General features: G+C 40.0%; 2 protein-coding genes across 2 annotated transcripts; one reads left to right on the plus strand and one right to left on the minus strand.

Annotated features, from left to right (window-relative positions):
• The first annotated feature begins 276 nt into the window (after positions 1 to 276).
• On the plus strand, positions 277 to 7,208 carry ap2s1 (adaptor related protein complex 2 subunit sigma 1). The gene is made up of 5 exons (XM_034225507.1): positions 277 to 436; positions 1,263 to 1,412; positions 1,900 to 2,013; positions 5,089 to 5,148; positions 5,842 to 7,208. Exons 1-5 carry the CDS (start codon positions 434 to 436, stop codon positions 5,941 to 5,943), a joined length of 429 nt encoding a protein of 142 aa, XP_034081398.1. The 5' UTR covers positions 277 to 433; the 3' UTR covers positions 5,944 to 7,208.
• A 719-nt stretch (positions 7,209 to 7,927) lies between these two features.
• rab4b (RAB4B, member RAS oncogene family) lies at positions 7,928 to 17,755 on the minus strand. Its single transcript, XM_034225591.1, has 8 exons — positions 17,551 to 17,755; positions 14,364 to 14,444; positions 13,354 to 13,468; positions 13,012 to 13,074; positions 11,108 to 11,262; positions 10,590 to 10,685; positions 10,294 to 10,465; positions 7,928 to 10,208 (listed from the first exon to the last, which is right to left on the minus strand). The coding sequence occupies exons 1-7, from the start codon at positions 17,564 to 17,566 to the stop codon at positions 10,350 to 10,352; spliced, it is 642 nt and encodes a 213-aa protein (XP_034081482.1). The 5' UTR covers positions 17,567 to 17,755; the 3' UTR covers positions 7,928 to 10,208; positions 10,294 to 10,349.
• Positions 17,756 to 18,682: the final 927 nt, after the last annotated feature.

Below are 18,682 nucleotides of genomic sequence, written 5' to 3' on the forward strand. Positions count from 1 at the left end.
AAAAGTAATTAACGGAAAAAACGTTTAGATATTGAATTTGAACAACACCTTTTAGTTTCAAGAGTCACCCATATGTTTTTAATCATTATCCCATAATCAATGTGTGATTAGACATCATGTATCTGCTACATAAAATAACAGCAGTGGCCCTTTTCTTGTCATGTGATCTGATGTACGTCTCAACAAGTGACAAAGTGAAAGGGACGCTGGTTCTTGTAGTTCCATGGAACGAACTATTGGCTTTAAATGTTGCGATAAAAACTACATCGCCCATCATGCAACACAACTTTGCCTTTTGCACTTCCGTTTAGCTCGGGAAGATAGCTGGAAGAGCGGTCAAATAATTTACTGATGTATTTATGTAAAATCGTATCGTAATTGTTTAGATACGCGCTATTGTGTCGCCTCCTGGGACCATATTTAGGAACCGACAATGGTAAGTATCTCAAAATTGAAAGCTGCGCTGTTTTCTTTCCAAAATAGTATCGTATGATTGCTAGCTTGCTAGCATTTGAGAGTTTGCTAGATAACCTCTTCATTCAGCCAGGAAAAAACGTTAGCTTACCTCAGCAGGCTGAAGGCCACAGATCTGAAGTCACACTGTTTAATCTCAGATATCGACTACTGCTTAGCTAAAGGATGTCTTCTGCCAAACATTTTTAACTTTGTCTCCTTCACAAGCAAGCTGTCAAAATAAATGGGTGTGGTTTAGCTGCACTTTAGCTAAGGCTAACGGTACAGGTATGTATCTAGCTAACGATACTTAAACGACATATAATTACTGAAAGACGTTCAGAAATAGCTATTGCAAAACAATCTTCCATCGTTAAGCTGTGGGACAGCCAATAGCCAACAAAGTAAAATTAGACGAATAGACCTAGGAATGTGCTGGTGTCAACAACACAAATCATTTGCCAAAGAGGGTTCACTCTTTATTAATTATAGTCTTAACTGTAAATATGGAAATTGATCTTGCTTCATCGCACCTTTTTTACAATTCTTCTTCCCTCATTTTGTAAGATATATTTCCTAACGATAATGTTTAAAAGATTATGTTATACGTTTCCCTGTTTTACCCTTACACATACTTATATGTAATTCATGTGATGTGTTTGAAACAAATAATGAATTGGTGTGCGTGATGATTTATCAGTTGTCTCAAATCACGTAGACTTTGGACACATATTGCAGTCGTTTCTTTCTGTTCTAATCTCATTTTGTCATTTTGTGTTTTTTTTCTTTCTCTCAATTGTATCACACAGATCCGCTTCATCCTCATCCAGAACCGAGCAGGGAAAACACGACTGGCCAAATGGTACATGCAGTTTGATGATGATGAGAAACAGAAGTTGATTGAGGAAGTGCATGCTGTGGTGACGGTCAGGGATGCCAAGCACACCAACTTTGTGGAGGTATGGGATATATCCGTGTAATTTGAATACATGCATTGTTTTATGTTTATGTAACATGCCCCAATATGTTACTTTGTTCAGTTTAACATGAACTTTTTGTAAATCCTATCAAGAGTCACAGTATGTTGACTGTAAGCACAATGTTGTAAACATCTCTTTTGTGCCTACTTCCCGGTAAAATAATTTGGTGACTCCTGTGTGTTCCAAATTATAAACCTTTTCCAATAGCTACTTCATCAAATTATAAGTATGTTTTCAACATTTTGTAAAGCAATTCGAAATAACAACAACTTTTAAACAATTGGTGGCATTCTACAGACAAATCAAATCCTTGTCTGGATGGGTTTTGTTATGCATTTTGTTCCTCAGTTGAGGTGTGTTTTACCTTTTTTAAAGCTGGGAAGCTTAATTCCCAGCAAAGCTGCTGTTGTTGCCATAATATGAGAGACAAAGTTGTTAATTGGCTTTATCTGTATTGTTCTCACAGTTCAGGAACTTCAAGATCATTTACCGACGTTACGCTGGTCTGTACTTCTGTATTTGTGTGGACGTGACTGATAACAACCTGGCATACCTCGAAGGAATCCACAACTTTGTAGAGGTAACTGGCACGCACAACGCATGATATATAGACTTAGTAAGTGAACTACGATGATTTACTTATCATGGTCTGATTATTTACAGGAATGTCTGTTAATGATTTCCTTCAGAACATTTCCCCTGCACTCTTGTCTGGCAGCTCATAAATGTCAAACCTGCATAATAGTGGAAAGCATGGACTGCAGTCAAATGTAGTGCAATGTTACATCTTAATCACTGTGATACAAACAAAGCTTTTTCTTCAACAGAATACAGATTATTTGATTGTTGCATGACCAACAGATGAGTCACAGTTGAACTATTTAGCGTGACAGTATATTTTATTACAAATTCAAGGAATACATTTATTTTTCATTCCTACGTTCAGGGTGTGTCATTATTGACTTAGATCACCAGTGTTAGATAATGCTAGGTCTAGTGACGTCGGAAATAAGCCTTCAGCCATAAAATAACAAATCGATCACCAATTACTACCTGAGTCTGAAAGCAACTGCACAAACACTGACATAGCTTTTAAAATGTTGAAGCTAATGCCCTTTCAATTAAGAACAACACACTTAATAATACTCAGGTACTTCAGTAATAACATCTGAGTCCTTGTTATAGCAGTTCATTATTTAAACATTTCATTCTTCCATCCTTTGAATAGGGCAGTGGTTCTCAAAGTGGGGGGCATGACAAGGAGAGAGAGAGAGAGTACAAGGTGGAAAAATGGTTATTAAAAAAAAATTAAAAAAATAATATTTTGAAAAATTATTGATTAGAAAATAATATGATAGGCCTACAGTACAGTACTATTACGTCTGGGTCTCTGTGTTTCATTAAAGCTTGGCTCTGTGTGTGTGTGGAACGAGCCATTGTATGTGCGAGCGAGAGAGTGCACCGGTACCGGAGATCATTGTTGTTAGCTTCTGGTGCTAGCTAGCTACGCTAACGGATATAAGGAGTTTTTTCAACAACAAGGTGGAGGAGAGTCCTCTCCTGTCAGACTGAGAGACTCGGTGAACTAAAGGACTCTCTGTGTTATCTCAGTGGGTCTCAAACGTTTTGGTCACCATTAATGTAAACAATTATTTCCGAGGCACACATTTATATGATCATTATAGTTATAAAAAAATAAGAGAATCAATTAAAAACAGGTATGAAATACTATGACAGTAAAAAAAGAATAAAGTTCAAAAGGGTGATTTGTAAAATATCCATAAAGAAAAAGTAAATCTGTTTACAGTTCTGTTTCATAGGTGTTGAGAGATGTATCCATAGATCTCTTAATGTTGCTTTCAAAGTGCACCAGATTGATGCTTTTAACTTCAATATTTAAAGATATTCCCGGGGGAGCTTGCCCCCGGACCCCCCTATGTGAGGTCCACACACCACCTATAAAAATAGCACTTTACCCCTGCTTACACCTATATGCCGTGAGCTGATATCGAGCCTTCATTGTAACAGTCGCGGGTACATTGTGTGTGTGTGTGTGGGGATTGTTGCAGTAGAAAATTCCTCTGTAGCGCCCGGTGCATTAATGGGAAACCCTAAATGTTTGAGCACCCTCTATGAAACGTCAAGCTACCCCACAGCACCCCCAAAACAAATCTCGGGCGCCGCCACTGAGCCTGACTATTTGTGTTTGGGGGACCCGACTATTTTTTTCTCCAAAGGGGGGGCCTGACAGAAAAAGTTTGAGAACCACTGGAATAGGGAGTGAAATGAGGTTTTAGTGAAGTAAATCAGTCGAGTTATCATCAGATATATTGGGAGAAAACTATTCGTATTAATGTATTATCTTGAATTAAATGCTAGTCACAGCATAAATAACTTTGGATGGCATGTGATAAAAGCCCATGGCAATATTCTGATCCAGGACATTTTTATGTGGTTTCCTTGGTAAACTGAATCATGAAGCTAAATATGTTGTGTGTGGATTAGTACGAACATCAGTGCCAACGACCCATGCCAATGTGCTTTTGATGAACAAATATACTTCCAGTGCTCCGTTCAGAGGCTGAGTGACCTGCACTGGGGACACATCTCTTGTATTGATCATTGCATCTGTCATCATTTGTCCTTCACGTCACGGCAGCCTGTCGTTACTCACCACCATACACTGAATGTTAGAGTCAGACCTGATGCCATCATGCTGGGTTTGTTGCTGTAGCAGAATTTTTCCAACCCCATAAATCCAAGATTCTCTAACAGCTCTGATGACCTGAGGATTTTAGAGTTCCTTCTGAATAACATCGGTTCCCCCATCCAGAGAACTAGGTTAAGACAGAAATGTCCCAAACATTTTATTCCAGAAATGGCTATAATCTCAAATAATCCTCTTTGTCGGGCAGTTGGGTGTGTCAAAACTGTTGCTTTGGAATAATCGTGTACATTTTAAAAATGGTGCAAATCTGTTTTGAAATAGAACTCCACAGTCACCTAATTACAGTATCATTTGATGTATTCAATCAAACCCTTGTCAGTATAACTATTACATTAAAAAGCGTTTTTACTTTGCTATTGAGATTCCATTTGATAAATGCTCTAACAGTATGATGTACTGTTTGAATTTGGCCCGAGACAAACAGTAACATGTTTACAATCCACAGCACTGTGAAGGTCATTTGATGTAATGTTTGACTAAAGATATGTGTGTGAGTTTGTTCTTAAATGCACCCTGGTCTTAAGTGGCGCTTGCACAAGCTTTAATATATGTATTTTCAGTCACTGTACCAATGTTATGATAAACAGAGATGAACTGCACATAGGCTCACAGCAGGTTAGCTAAGCGAATTCTTAAGAAAGGGTGACTTGTTCTGCCTTTGCAAATGACTCTATACCACAAAATGACATCTTGTAGAAACGTGATGAATCAAGCGCTACAATCATCGAATTGTTCGGGATAGTTAGTGGAAATTGTCATGATGTGGTATCTGCTGCTGACTCAGCTGTGTCTTTTTATGTCTGCACTAGTTTCTTACATTAAGGTCCTACTATTACCATACATCTTTAAGTCTTATCATAGTATTTTATTTCCTGGCTGATGTATGATTCAATTAAATGTTTGTCTTATGTTTTTATTTCCTGTAAGGTGCTGAATGAATATTTCCACAACGTGTGTGAATTGGACCTTGTGTTCAACTTCTACAAGGTAAGGACAAATCATAAGGTTATATGATTTGTGATATTATTACATTATTTATGTAATATTTTTTATGTAATTATAACGCCTTTGGAAAAAGAAAAAAAAAAACACCGCCATGGAAACGGTCATTCATAAAGATTCATCTTACACATTTTAATAAGGGATGGATATATATTTTTGCATCGGGGGAAATGCTAAGCAACAAGCATCCCTGAACTCCTTCCCAACTGCAATAGTGTTTTTACTAATAACACAATTTGTCTAAACAACATGCTTAACTTTAACCAAGCATCGCCCCCATTGGACACGTTACACGCAGACAAATAGGAAAAACCTACTTTTTAATTCACTGATTTCCTGCTGCTCCTCAAGCTCAGCCCCTCTTCTGTCTGGTGTGTGGCGAGGACTGATTGATCCCAGTATATCTGCCACGTTGATAATCTCTCTATATTTAGTCATCCAGCAGTTATATTGTCGTTTTGATGACACAAAGGTGGAGTTGAGTAATGATGACCACAGGTTAGGTGATGAGGAGTTTCCAGGAAACCTTTCTATGTGAAGGGAAGACGATAATGTCACTTTGGTTTCAGGTCCAACGATGCTAAATGTTGCATCTGTATTATTGTTTTGTTTTAGTTGCCTGAATCCTCTCCTCATCACCATGTCCACTCTCTAATGCACTTCCTGTGTCACTCTAAGGTCTACACGGTGGTGGACGAGATGTTCCTGGCGGGAGAGATCAGGGAGACCAGTCAGACCAAGGTGCTCAAGCAGCTCCTCATGCTGCAGTCGCTTGAGTAAAATACAGAAAACCATTCTTCCTACCTTCCCACCAATCCTTGTTCTGCCCCTACGGAGCAGACTTCACTCTTTCAAAACTTCAGGACAGCTGTTTTTAGAAATAGAAATGCACAATATTGATTACATATGGATTTATGATTCGGAAGTTCCAGTAACCTGTGTGTGACAGCGTTCTATATGTTGCAGTACTCTGCATTTCTAATGAAGTCCCCCAGTGTTAAGAGGCTCTACATTTCAACATGTTAGCATTTCACAAACATCTTTTGCCTCTGTTTACTGCCTTTTCCTCCTCTCCCTTTATTAACATTAACTTCATTTAAAGACACTACTGTAACTAACAAGCACCTCGGCCTGAAACAGCCATTACTATAAAGAAAGACTGTGTTAGTGATGTGCTATTAGATGTATCTATCTGGATCATAGTGCAAGCAAACCACAACTAGAAAGCCCTTCAGAGCAATTGAGCCTCAACAGGAAGTTGATAATTGAATGGAGTGTACTCAGGACGAGTGTCATTGTGAAGGTGTGTTATGGTAACCTGTGCCCTCCTCTCATGGCCCATAATGATCAGCAGTGTATCCTATGTTAGCTCGGATAGCTGCGCTCCAGATGTGGTAATTGTTTTCACTGCATAGAAAACCATTGCGATCATTTGACGCTACTCGTGGTGCTTGTTGGTCTCACTTAAAAACCCAATCAGAAGGAAATAAAGACCTGGACGTAGAACGTGTATTTTACATTAAAGCAGTACTGTGAAGTTTGCTTTGTGTGGTGTTTACGTACAGTGTATCTGGCGTATGTTGAATATTATACAAATAACAAATGCATTCCAGAAAGAGTTGTTCTTGCTCATTAGATCTGAGGAGTATTTACTTGTATGAAATCAATAATTCCTTTGCCATTGCGTAAAACAAATTGGCTTTTAACATACTCCTCCAAGCTTCATGAACTTTGAGAAAACAAAAGCTGCTTTTATGCATTTCCCTTTGCTGGACTTCAATGTTTATGAAATGTCTTGTCATACTCTGATTTTACTTTATCCAGTCACGAAGGTGGTTACAAATGTTACTGTTGTTGGACTTTTGTATTTTTTTTTTTAATCATTAGGCAATTGTGAAATATGTAATGCTTCCTTGTCCCCTGTGAGTTTGTTGATGGAAGACGTGTGCTTGTTTGTATTTCTGTCTCTGGCTCAACTACCCACAATGCAACCTATTATATGTAAATATAAAAAATAAACAAATGAAGTGATACATGATGATCAACCATATCTGCTTCTAATTAATGATATATCGCTAGGAAATTAGATAAGACTTTACTGCATGATATGTTAACTACGTAGTTAATATCCTATACATTCTGGTTAGAATATTTACCTTAAAATCGGCTTAACAAGAACAGCTTTTTAAATGACTAAAAAAACGATTGACTAAAGCTCGAAGTGCAATCAAGGATAGTTTTATATATCTTAATGCTTTAGCACCATCTAGTGGTACACAATCAGCTCTGCCTCAGTAAATTATGCAATTTGGTTATGAGGTCATTCTGACAGCCTATCCACGATCAATAAATCAGTCAATATATCCACTCCGGCTACATTAAACCACTATCTGCTGCTCCATGGACCAGAGAACATAAATCCAGACAATTGGACAGAGGACATTTACTCTTCATCTCATGAGTCCTCTGATATCCTACCCTGACTGCCTTTGAAAGAAATGACTCCACTGAAGAATGGAAGATAAAGCAAATCAACCAGTACATGGACTCTATTGTTACATTCAGGCTCTGTGCCGTCAGCTGCCTATAAACCTGAGGCGAAACAAGTCACTGCTCATAGGAGAGCTAAAATATAGAAGTGAGGACTACATATATTAGGATGTAGTGCATTTAAAGTCCATTGGGCAGCCAAGTGGGCACTTTAACAGGAACCTGCAATTGCTTAGAGACAAGACACAGAACCATCGAGAGACGGAGAGGGAGGGACTGAAAAAAACAAGCAGTTTACTGGGAATTGCATATTCATTACAATCAATGAGCAACACTCACCCTTAATGGACAATAGACAAATCTTATTTACAGCATATGTTACTTGAGATGTACAGTAGTATTTTGGGTTGATTATATTACATTAGTTACTAAGCAACAACTGAGTAGGATTGCGTTCATCACGATTAAATCAAGACAGGAAGTGATTCTTATCATATGGCTATTTTGATAATGAACTGTACAATACATACATACATGAGAAATCCAGTTGACTCTGGCTCAACAGCGTTTATAGGACTTGATAAGGGAATACAAAAAAGACACCTGTTGAATGTCAGAGCTGCTGCTGATGGTTGTACAGTTCAGGAAGTGAACATCCTTTCATTGCCACAAACACCTCAGCAGGGTACACAAACAAACCTCAGCCAGCAGAAACAAGGAAATCAAATCAAGAATCTCAGTTGTTATTTAGCAAAAAATGATAACATCTACAATTAAAATCTTTATTACAGTATACTGTTCAAGTAAAATAAAATGTACAATTCTAGAGTTGCAGCATATAAACAAAACATGAACATTCAAAAGTAAAAGTGCACTTGCAGAAGGAGAGACTTTCCACCAATGCCAATATTTGATGAAAACTAAATAAATCCTTGACTATCTGTCTCTTGATATCCTACACTATCTTATGTTTGCACAACCCGCTTTCTCCCTTCAGTGTGCTGACTCACTTGGGCTTATAACGCATATGGTTTGTCTGGGAGGACATATGCTAACAGTTGAGGAGTCGGGTCAGCGGTTCAGACAGAAGCAGTGCATTTGACTCAATAGTTGGGCGGGACGTTTTTAAGTTATCGACTCGCAACCTCATCCTCATCCCGCAGCACCACAAACCATGCTGTCAGTGCTGCAAAGAGGAAACCATGCTTCAGGGGGAATTCCCTGCTTCCCTTTGGGGCAGCACTGGGTCTGTTCTAAAGAGAAATCACCATCTGGGACGGCATTTTGTTTACACGAACCGATTTGCTTCTCTGCTTGACAAAGAAAAGTGAAAAGTACTTAACAAGCAGCATCCTGATTTTTATCATGGCGCTCTTGCAACCTTGTATTAAACATAGTCCAGTCTTTACGAGGGAACTGAGTGGGCAGAGTGAACGTTTCCCCAAACATGGCACTGAGGCCAACCAACTGTGGTTTCCTGTGACGTCCCCCGACACAGAATGTGCAGCGTGAATAAAAGGAAAGAAAATGGAGAAAAAGCCCAGCAGGAGGAGTCAAAGGCATTGTTAGTTTTTCAAAAAATGATGACCCTTTCTTAACCTTACACCGGGATAGGACCAGAGACGCTGGGAATTTATCACGGGATAAATCTGAGGCTGCAGACTTTGGGAACTTTGGAGTTAAATCAAGAGCAAAACCTCTCTTTTGTGCTTTAAACCTGACCCACAGGAGTGTGTGGAGTTCCCCTCGACAGTTTACAGACGTGGTGAGTAGGGAAAATATACTGTAGACCCACAATATCAAGTGTATTACTATGGCCAACACTCTATGTCACAATAGTGCATTTTAATGTGAATCAAAATGTCAAATGACTCAACGTAAAACACACAGGGCTCTAAATCTGGGTCTGTATGACTTTACATTTTGAATTACCATGTTTGAGCTCAACTGTTTCCATTTGGATCGGAAAAATCTGCAGACACAGTCACAAGGGATGCATCTGTTTTTCAATATCTACATTCATTCTTAATCAAAATCTGCGCAGTTTAACTTTTTAAGAGTATGTGTTTGGACTGTTACTCACATCACCATCAATCACAGGCCGAACATTACAGTTAAATAACAACAAATAAAAATCAACAAGTGACTTTACCAATATAAAAACTCTTAAGATGTTATAATGAATCAATTCCAGATATGTTGAACAATGAGTATGCGCAAAATAGATCACCAATAATAATTTAGAAACAATGATATGCAATGGTATGAAGCATGTCGGTGTTACTAAAACCAGAATGAAAAACACACAGATAAACAGCAGGGCAGTCGACACACAACCCTCGACTCGTCCTTCTCTGGTAAGTCACAGGGAAGCCATTTTGTTCTCTTCTTTGTGATCTTATCGTCTTCACACTGAGGGGTTTCCCTGCGCAGACACAAGGGCACAGCTGGCCCCCCTCAGGTTAGAAGAAGAGTCTTACCAGAGGTCAGGGGTTGCCAGGTGATGTAAGGTGTGTGAGACTGCAGAGAGAAGGGTCACACACACCAAAAAACACCTGGAGAAGAGAGCACAAGAAGGTGAGTTTAGATCAAGTCTCTAATTGAAAAGATCCTGCAGTCTGAGTTGACCATACCACTGACCTGTAGGGGGGGTGCTGTCTGTGTGGGCCTGTGGGCTGAGGGGAGGGCCCCGAACCCTAGCAATTACACTGCTGTTTGACGGGTGTGGCGGTGCCTCTCGGCTGCCGCAGCTGCCTCAACGAAGCGTCTCCGTACTGGATCCCTGAGCCCATCCTCTCCGGGTCCAACTCGCCTGGGAAATGAACCGTGAGGAGGAGCGTCAGCAACAAAGACGTAAAGGTGTAGAGCAGAATGAAGGCGGATCAACGTGGCTTCACGCCAGCTCACAGATCTTAAGAAGTTATGACTCAGCATACCTGACTCTATCTTGTTGAGGATGATGCGAGCGCACTTCAGGAAACCCTCCTCGACATTCTCCCCTGTCAGAGCACTGGTCTCCAGGAATATCAGCTCTAAAAAAAAGAGTCAAACTGAAATTAACCCTTTGTGGCCGTCCAACAACCAATCAAGAAGCAGCTAACATTCATGTCTCTCTAAAAAGTGACCTTGACCATCGACCACTACATTCTAATCCGGTCTTCCTAATATCCAGATTGATGTCAAAATATATATCAATTGGGATATTAATGCCAAATTGACGAACTTACGGACGACCCAAAAACATAAACTCTACGACCAAGGCTGTCACCAGTGTAGTGGCATACAAAACACACCCTCAAGGTGAAGATAAACAGAAAGAGTCAAAAGGACAGAAGGACAAACAAAGAACAAGGCTGGCCGGGCACAACTAGTGAACAGCAAGCATACAGATGAATAAAGACGATAACACAAACAGCAGGACACCGGAAAGTGAGAAAGATTTAACATTAGTTACCATTCTCCTGAGCGAAGCGCGACGCCTCCAGGAAGGTCACCTCCCGGTCTGCATCCAGGTCCTTCTTGTTTCCACACAGGATGATGACGATGTTGGGGCTGGCCAGGGTCCGTGCGTCTGTCAGCCAGTTGGTCAGGGCATTGTACGTCTCCCGACTGTAAGGCAGGACAGAGCAAACGGTAAAGTGACTTTGAGTCCCAGAAAATAACTATACAAATATAATTTATTATTATAAGTTCAAATTATTTTCCCCATCAGCATCACCTGAAATATATATATATATATATTAGGGCTGTCAAACGATTACAAATTTGAATCAGATTAATCACAGCTTAAAAATTAATTAATCATGATTAATCACCATTCGAACTATGTCCAAAATATGCCATTTATTTATGTATATTGTTGTGGGAATGGAAAGATAAATGAAAGAAGGCAGATATATCCATTTAACATACAGTATCTATGTTTATTATAAAAAAATTCTGCGTGTCAAAATGAAAGACAGCCCACACACCTATCAATCATCAAACCGTGGGGTCTTAATTCATTACGTGTTGATTTCTATCAACGGGGAAGTACTTCAGGAAAGTTGACAGAGGTTCCCTGCTGCCCACTGGATGAGATTAATTATTACATAGAGCAGTCTGTTGGGCAGTGACGACCATCACACAGCCTTCATGGAAACTTCTTGGGGTTAAAGCAACCGGTCACCATGGAGACCGGTCCCGGGTGTCCATGGTGACATGAGGCCAGTGAGGTCAGTAGAATGATGTCTAACGGCCCGTCCACACAGCGGCGTTGGAAGCTTCTTCCAACGCTTCTGCCCATTCACTTTGAATGGGGTGACGTCACTTTTCACCGAACTGCATTGTGGGAAGCAGAGCGGAGCTTTCCTGGCGTTTCAGGCTGCAAAAGTTGAGCAATGTTCAACTTTTGAAGCTTCTGAAGCTTTCGGTGGAAGCGTCAGCCAATCAAATCATATATCAGTACAAGCTCTAGCCAATCAAACCGCTGCTTGTGTGTCAGGGGCGGGAGATTCATGTGATTGGTTGTTGGTCGAGCTTCAGACAAGCCCGCCGGCAAGCTTTTTCCAAAGCCGCTGTGTGGACGGGCCGTAACAGCTGCTTTGTCACTCCAGAATCACACGCAGCAGCAGCAGCATCTCTCTACTCTCCTGTCCATCTTCCTGCTAATCTCCTCCCGGTGAGACGCGATGAATGTCTCCATCTCCCACTCACGCTCTTGTTTTCCATCTCCTCCTCCGCATGCAGTTTTCTCCCCCCTATTTTTTCCTCAGATGACACTCAGTGATGGACCTTAGCTTTCCCGCCTGCTGCCGCCATTCTCCCTCCACAAGAGCCCGTACACTCTCACAAACTGTATTACATTTTTGTCTCTCTGCATTACCGCACTCACTTCATATTGATTTCACAACCCCTCTATCGCTACACAGAGCTTACGAAATACACACCAGTGAGTGGGATCTGGTATTCATATTGTGTACGTCTCAGTGCATGGTCATTTAATTGCTCAATTTCTGGAGGTGGAAGGGACGTGGAAAACACTTCAGACTCAAAACAACAATAATAGGCACTATTATACTTCAAAAAAGTGAAATACTATTTACAGTTAAGCTTCATGGGTTAGTGAATTTAAATTACAAGTCTAGCCACATCCAATTTCAACGCCTCAAAAGATCATTGCTGTAAATAGCCAACTACAATGTTGTGTTTTCTGTTTTTAAAGTTACTTTGGAATAAGTATGTGTATGCACTTGCAGGAGCCTATGCTTGTGTCTATATCCAACTATATGAGATTTACATATTTTTGTAAATGTTTATTCTGTTACACAAATGTGTAGTGGAATTAGTTAGTGGAAAGTTAGTATAAAGATTGTTTACCTGGTAATATCATAAACCAGGAGCGCTCCAGCTGCTCCTCTGTAGTAGCTGCGCGTAACAGAACTGTGAAGAGAATACAGAATAGCAAAATATGAACAACTTATATATCAGATAGTTAAATTGGGCTGGGGAAGGTGAAGGGAAAGCCATCCCTCGCTTTTAACTAAATCATCATTCAAGGACATCATTCCTTCCGTGGAGCTGCTCAGAGTCTGTGACATCTCCACATGAAACTGCGGGTAACTGTTTACAGTTGGACGTTGCCCAACGACAGCATGTGGGTCATGTTGTATTTCTAAAAGGTTTGCCAAACCCTAAGCAGGACATATTGCAGACAGTTACCGGAATCGCTCCTGCCCGGCAGTGTCCCAGATCTGCAGTTTGACCGTCTTTCCGGCAACATTGACGACTCTGGAACCAAACTCAACGCCGATGGTGTGGTTTGAGTCCTGCTTAACTGAAACAGGAAAAATAAGAGAGTGAAAAGCAAGACAACGTGACATTATAGTACGGCACGGGTGTTACGCATTATGCCATTATGTATTTTTCCTGGCAAAGTGATTTGAACAGAAGCCATTGTGAAGACTCATTTGAGCTGTGTGTACCAAACGATACATCATCTTTAATATGTTGAGCTCTGTGCTTGTTTGAAAACCCTAAGCTCTCGTCTTCATATGTTCACATGAGATGAACACTGTCTCAACCCGCCCTCCCTTTCTCTCTCCGGTGACAGCACAGGGACTTGACACGTCTTTAATCAAATTAAAACAAGCATGTGTGTGAGTGAAATAAGTTTTAATTATGGGACATGCTTAGCGCTAACTGGCTTGGTTATTTGCTTATCTTAACCGTTCTGAAGTTTAAAGTAAAGTCAAATGTTTTGTTTTGACAGATAGTGTGGATTATAGGTTTATAATAGACAGTTGAACAATGTACCGCATTCTGACAGCTCGATTACTTTTTTCAAGCCATTGTTGATTGGGGTGTTTTATTAGAATTTGCTATACAGAAAAGAAAAAAAACAGACATAAATAATAACGACAGAAGCCATCAGATATGTATTGAGTAGAAAACCCTATCGGAATTGAAGATGTGAGTTTAAATCAAAATTAATTACTTCTGCGGAGAAAAACAGTTACATTACTACTACTGTGTTAGGAGTCTGTAAAAGCAATTTATTTAAATCATATCATTCTGGTTTGCACATGGTAGACAATGAATAACATTTCTGAAAATCTATCAAATCCACAATATTAATTGTGACGAAGTAAAGTTTGTGTAGCAGCACATTTATGTATTCACTCTAATACACACCGGATAGGAATAATAGGCTTTAATGAGGTCAAACTTACACTTGTTCTCAATGAACTGGTGGAGGAGGCAGGATTTCCCCGTCCCAGCACTGCCAATTACCAGGAACTTAAACAGGAAGTCTGCAAGAGAGGAAGAGAAGGCAAAGCTCAATGCAACACAGACGTCAGAGGAGAATCTGAACCCGCTGCTCTGTGCACTTCTAATCCCATTGAGTTTCTACCTGCACAGTATCCGACAACCTTCTAATCACAGAGCCTCGCATGTAATCAGTATAACCTACTCCTTATGATTCTGATTGAATGGGCCTGTTTAACTCGACTGTGTTTGAAGCCTCGAACACTTGATAATACATGTCATTAGAGCAGAGCCAAAGCTTTTAAGTTATTGAACGAGGCTTAGGTAAAGGGACTTGCAGAGGGATCGAATGACCGCGGCCAGCTGGCTGTACAGATGTTGTTGTGGAGAGTGGACCCTTGCTCTGGAGAGTACAACCCAACCCACGCGTGATCCAGAGCCCAAATGACTCGGGGGGCCCCTGACATGCAAAGCCAGCCAGAGGACAGACTGCCTTTGTGTGCTGTGACCAAAGATAGTGCAGGGGACATTTACATATACGAAGTTATGAAACAATGTGGTGATCAAAATTCAAATTCAAAGTCTGCGTGTATGTGACTGAATCATAACTCTGTGTCTGTGAGTAATGCATAAGAAAGGTAGTAAAAGTAGGACAGGAAATCTGAGGGCGGGGAGATTTCACTTTCAGACTGAGAGTGAAATCACAATTTTAAATTACAATTTTCTTCCTGAGAGCCTTAAACTGGATTTAAAGAGATGCACATTTGGTTCAATCTTAAGCGCTTCCTCTGCAGGCAAAACTGCTGGTGGCCTCGCCAATGATTAATGACACCTGTTAAGATTACCAGTCAGGTAAACATCCTGTAAGTCTTCAGCCCGACCCAAGGCCAACAGAAACAGTAGTTTAAAAAAACAAACAGATGAGCATATGAAACTGATCTTTAGTTCCTGTCAGGCATTTCAATGTAGTGAGTGTGCTTAGAGCGACCTTCATCGAATGACACAAACCACCGCCAGCTCAGTTTATGGTACACCTTTGTTTAGTGTTTCCTTAAGCAACACAAGCTAGAGGTCATATTCACGGTAACAGCTTTTCCTCAACGTTACAAACACACATCGTGACTGGTCGTGAAAGCAGGACTGACAGATCAAAAGCTTAGCTCCTTTTTAAAAGCTTGCCTCAGCTTTTCAGCGTCTTCCCAGACATCACAGATTCCCATGCGAGATCTGCATACAACAATCAAGCTGTCAATATGTCAAAGCAATGGGGAGAGAAGAATGCAGCACTAGCCTCTCAGCAGCAGCCTTTTAGGCAATTGCATTCTTTAAACATCAATATTAAATATCCCCTGAGAGAACTGACTAACACGGTTATCTGCATTCGCTCACACAGTGACAACACTTAACAATCTCGGGGCCCAGATCTATCCGAGGTTTATGCCTGATGATGTGTCCTCTGTTCGAAGGACAAAGTGCACAGGGAATTTGAACTTCAAGTTACATGAGATGTTTGTCTTATTGCACAAGACAGAAGGAAAGTGTGTCAACTGGAAACTATATATTTACAAATAATTAAACGTGATGAAAAATTTAAATTCTAACAAAAGTCTAAATCAATGGCAAGCAACACTAATGTCTGTTTTTATCCTTTAAATTCAGCATGGACATTTTCCAATATTATATACAAGGGCCATTAACGAAGGATTACTGATAAAAGAACCTATATTGAACATGTATCAGCATTAGTTGAAGCTGTATGGACTATAGAAATAGGTTATCCAAGTTGTCCATCAACAATTAATAAATAATAACTTATTCTCTAGTATAGTTTCCTTTGAAAGTAGAATCAGTCTAATTAAAATGACTAACTGTATTTTAAGCCACATTATAATATTTTTCCATCTATATAAACCACATTGTGCAACTACACAGTTTAACTAATGAAAGAGTGCCATATGGACCAAAGACCAAATAGATTTTAACAATTTAATGAATTCCATCTTGGCCCATTTACCCTGTACAAAGTGTATTCATATTGATGATCCAGTTCCACTACTGGCCCTTCAGGAGAGGAGACAGCACAGGAGTGAGGAAGAAATCAATAAAAGGCCATTACGGCTACAATTACCGCTGCACTTTTACCTAAATACTGCCCACTGGGACAACGTTTCATCAAGGGTTGAAGGAGACAGGGTACCAGTAGAAGCAGATGGAGAGTGTGTGTGTGTGTGTGTGTGTGTGTGTGTGTGTGTGTGTGTGTGTGTGTGTGTGTGTGTGTGTGTGTGTGTGTGTGTGTGTGTGTGTGTGTGTGTGTGTGTGTGTGTTATAAGAGAAGATGATGGGTGGGCCATTTAAAAAATAACTGGGTCTACAGTGTCATGTCAATTGTACTATTGATTCTATCAGGCAAGTGTCATGTTGAATGCATGTATGCAGAATAATTGATGAGTAGTACTGGTGGTCTGTCGTAATGTCAATGTGTATAGACATGCGATACCTTCTACTACCTTCTCTCAGCTTTATCTTGTGATGTATAGTCTGAAGTGTCTGAATACAGATGCGCAGTTCCTTGGATTCACGATGTAAACAGACACACATAAAAGCTGCTGCTCCACAGGTAACTGAGGGGTGATCAGCCGCAGTGAACTTCCTTATAGGCCTTGTAGCTAAGAGCTAACTTGCCCCAAAAGTACACATCACCTGAGACTGAATGCAATAATCTTGCTACCCCTGCTGGAATTTCAATTAGCTTACCCCAGAGTCTTAAAAGATATGTTGTATGTGTCAACATGTATGAAGCTCTGAGTCTGAAGTTCGTCCAACTTTCACCTGTAAATGTATCACCATTTGTTTTATCATTACTGTATAAGGAAGCAATGCACTCCGCCATCATAAGACAGAGGTGCCAGTTAATATAATACACCTAACGTTAAAGTACACCAGTTTCTTTGAATTAAATGTAAGCAGAAAACGTAACTATCAATATCAAAACCAAAAGACACGGTGAGCTGGCAGCCCGCAGCTAACCTAAGCTAACCTTATAGCTAGCTAACTAGCATCGTTGCTAAGAGCCAGTCTGTCTCATCACACCACAGAGCAGTGACGGCTAGCCATCATGAAACTACTGCCTGTCGCCCCGCACACACATACCGTATGTCTCAGACATGTTGACCCTCGGTGTTTGAAGGACTCAATCGGGTCTTTTGTACTGTTCTCTTGGTGTTGTGACAGCTGTTTGCTCGCTGGGTGCACACCTCTTCAGGGTGTTTATCTACGATGCTAGAGGTTTCCTTCCTAGCTTATTTTCTTCGTCCACAACCAAACACGGCAGCTGCGTGCTACGTCATTGTGTTGCCTTCGCTTGTAGTTGGCCATATAGGAATTCTGCTCAGGGGAAAAAAACAACCCGACAGAGTGGTCAGAAAAAAGTTAGGTTAAGAATAACAGAAATATAATGACTTGTGGTCTGTTAATCCCTCACATGTTATGTATGTGTTCATAATCCTGTTAATACCCTTGTAGTTCACATTGGAAATGTAATAACATTGGCTTATTTATGTATAATTCACATTTGTGTCATTCAATGTGTCAACAGTTCGTTTACGCCACTTTCAAACTCAAGTAAAAGATACCATTTATCTGTAATTAAAGAATTATATTTCAGTGCTGACAAGAACATGCTTATTTACAGAACTCGAATGCAGCTTCAGCATTGCCATTCTAACAACATTTAGCTAAATAGGCCTACGGGTGTTTCTAAATATCTATGAAAGCAGTAATTGTCTTTATTCTATATTCTTTTATATAAATAGTCTATACTTTATTCATAATTATTTGATGGGTTAATTTATGTTATAGTCTAAAACGAAGCCATATTGATACTATGTTGTATGTGCCACCACAAGGCACAAGGTGGCAGGCAAACATAAGGGGACTTTAGACCGGTCAAAAGTGTTAAACCACCTACTGAAGCTTTATCATAATAACATGATATGAACTTTTCTGAAAATGTGGTTTCATTTTATTATGAATACATTTTTATGATAGTATTTATTATTGCTTTATTCCTTTTTTAGTTGTAATATTTTATTAAGTTGCACTGTTGTACAGAAACACGACATATGTTACCCATTCTAATTGCATTATAATAATGGCCATTAAGCCCCAAAACAGCCCCCCCCCCAAATAAAAACAATCAAACATGTATGTGTCAGAACTATGGCAAGGGAGTTATGCATAAATGTGGTAAACAGATGACAAATGTCCACTTTAAATAATTGAT

This window comes from Gymnodraco acuticeps, unplaced genomic scaffold (genome assembly GCF_902827175.1).
Source record: "Gymnodraco acuticeps unplaced genomic scaffold, fGymAcu1.1, whole genome shotgun sequence".
NCBI classification, from domain to species: domain Eukaryota; kingdom Metazoa; phylum Chordata; class Actinopteri; order Perciformes; family Bathydraconidae; genus Gymnodraco; species Gymnodraco acuticeps.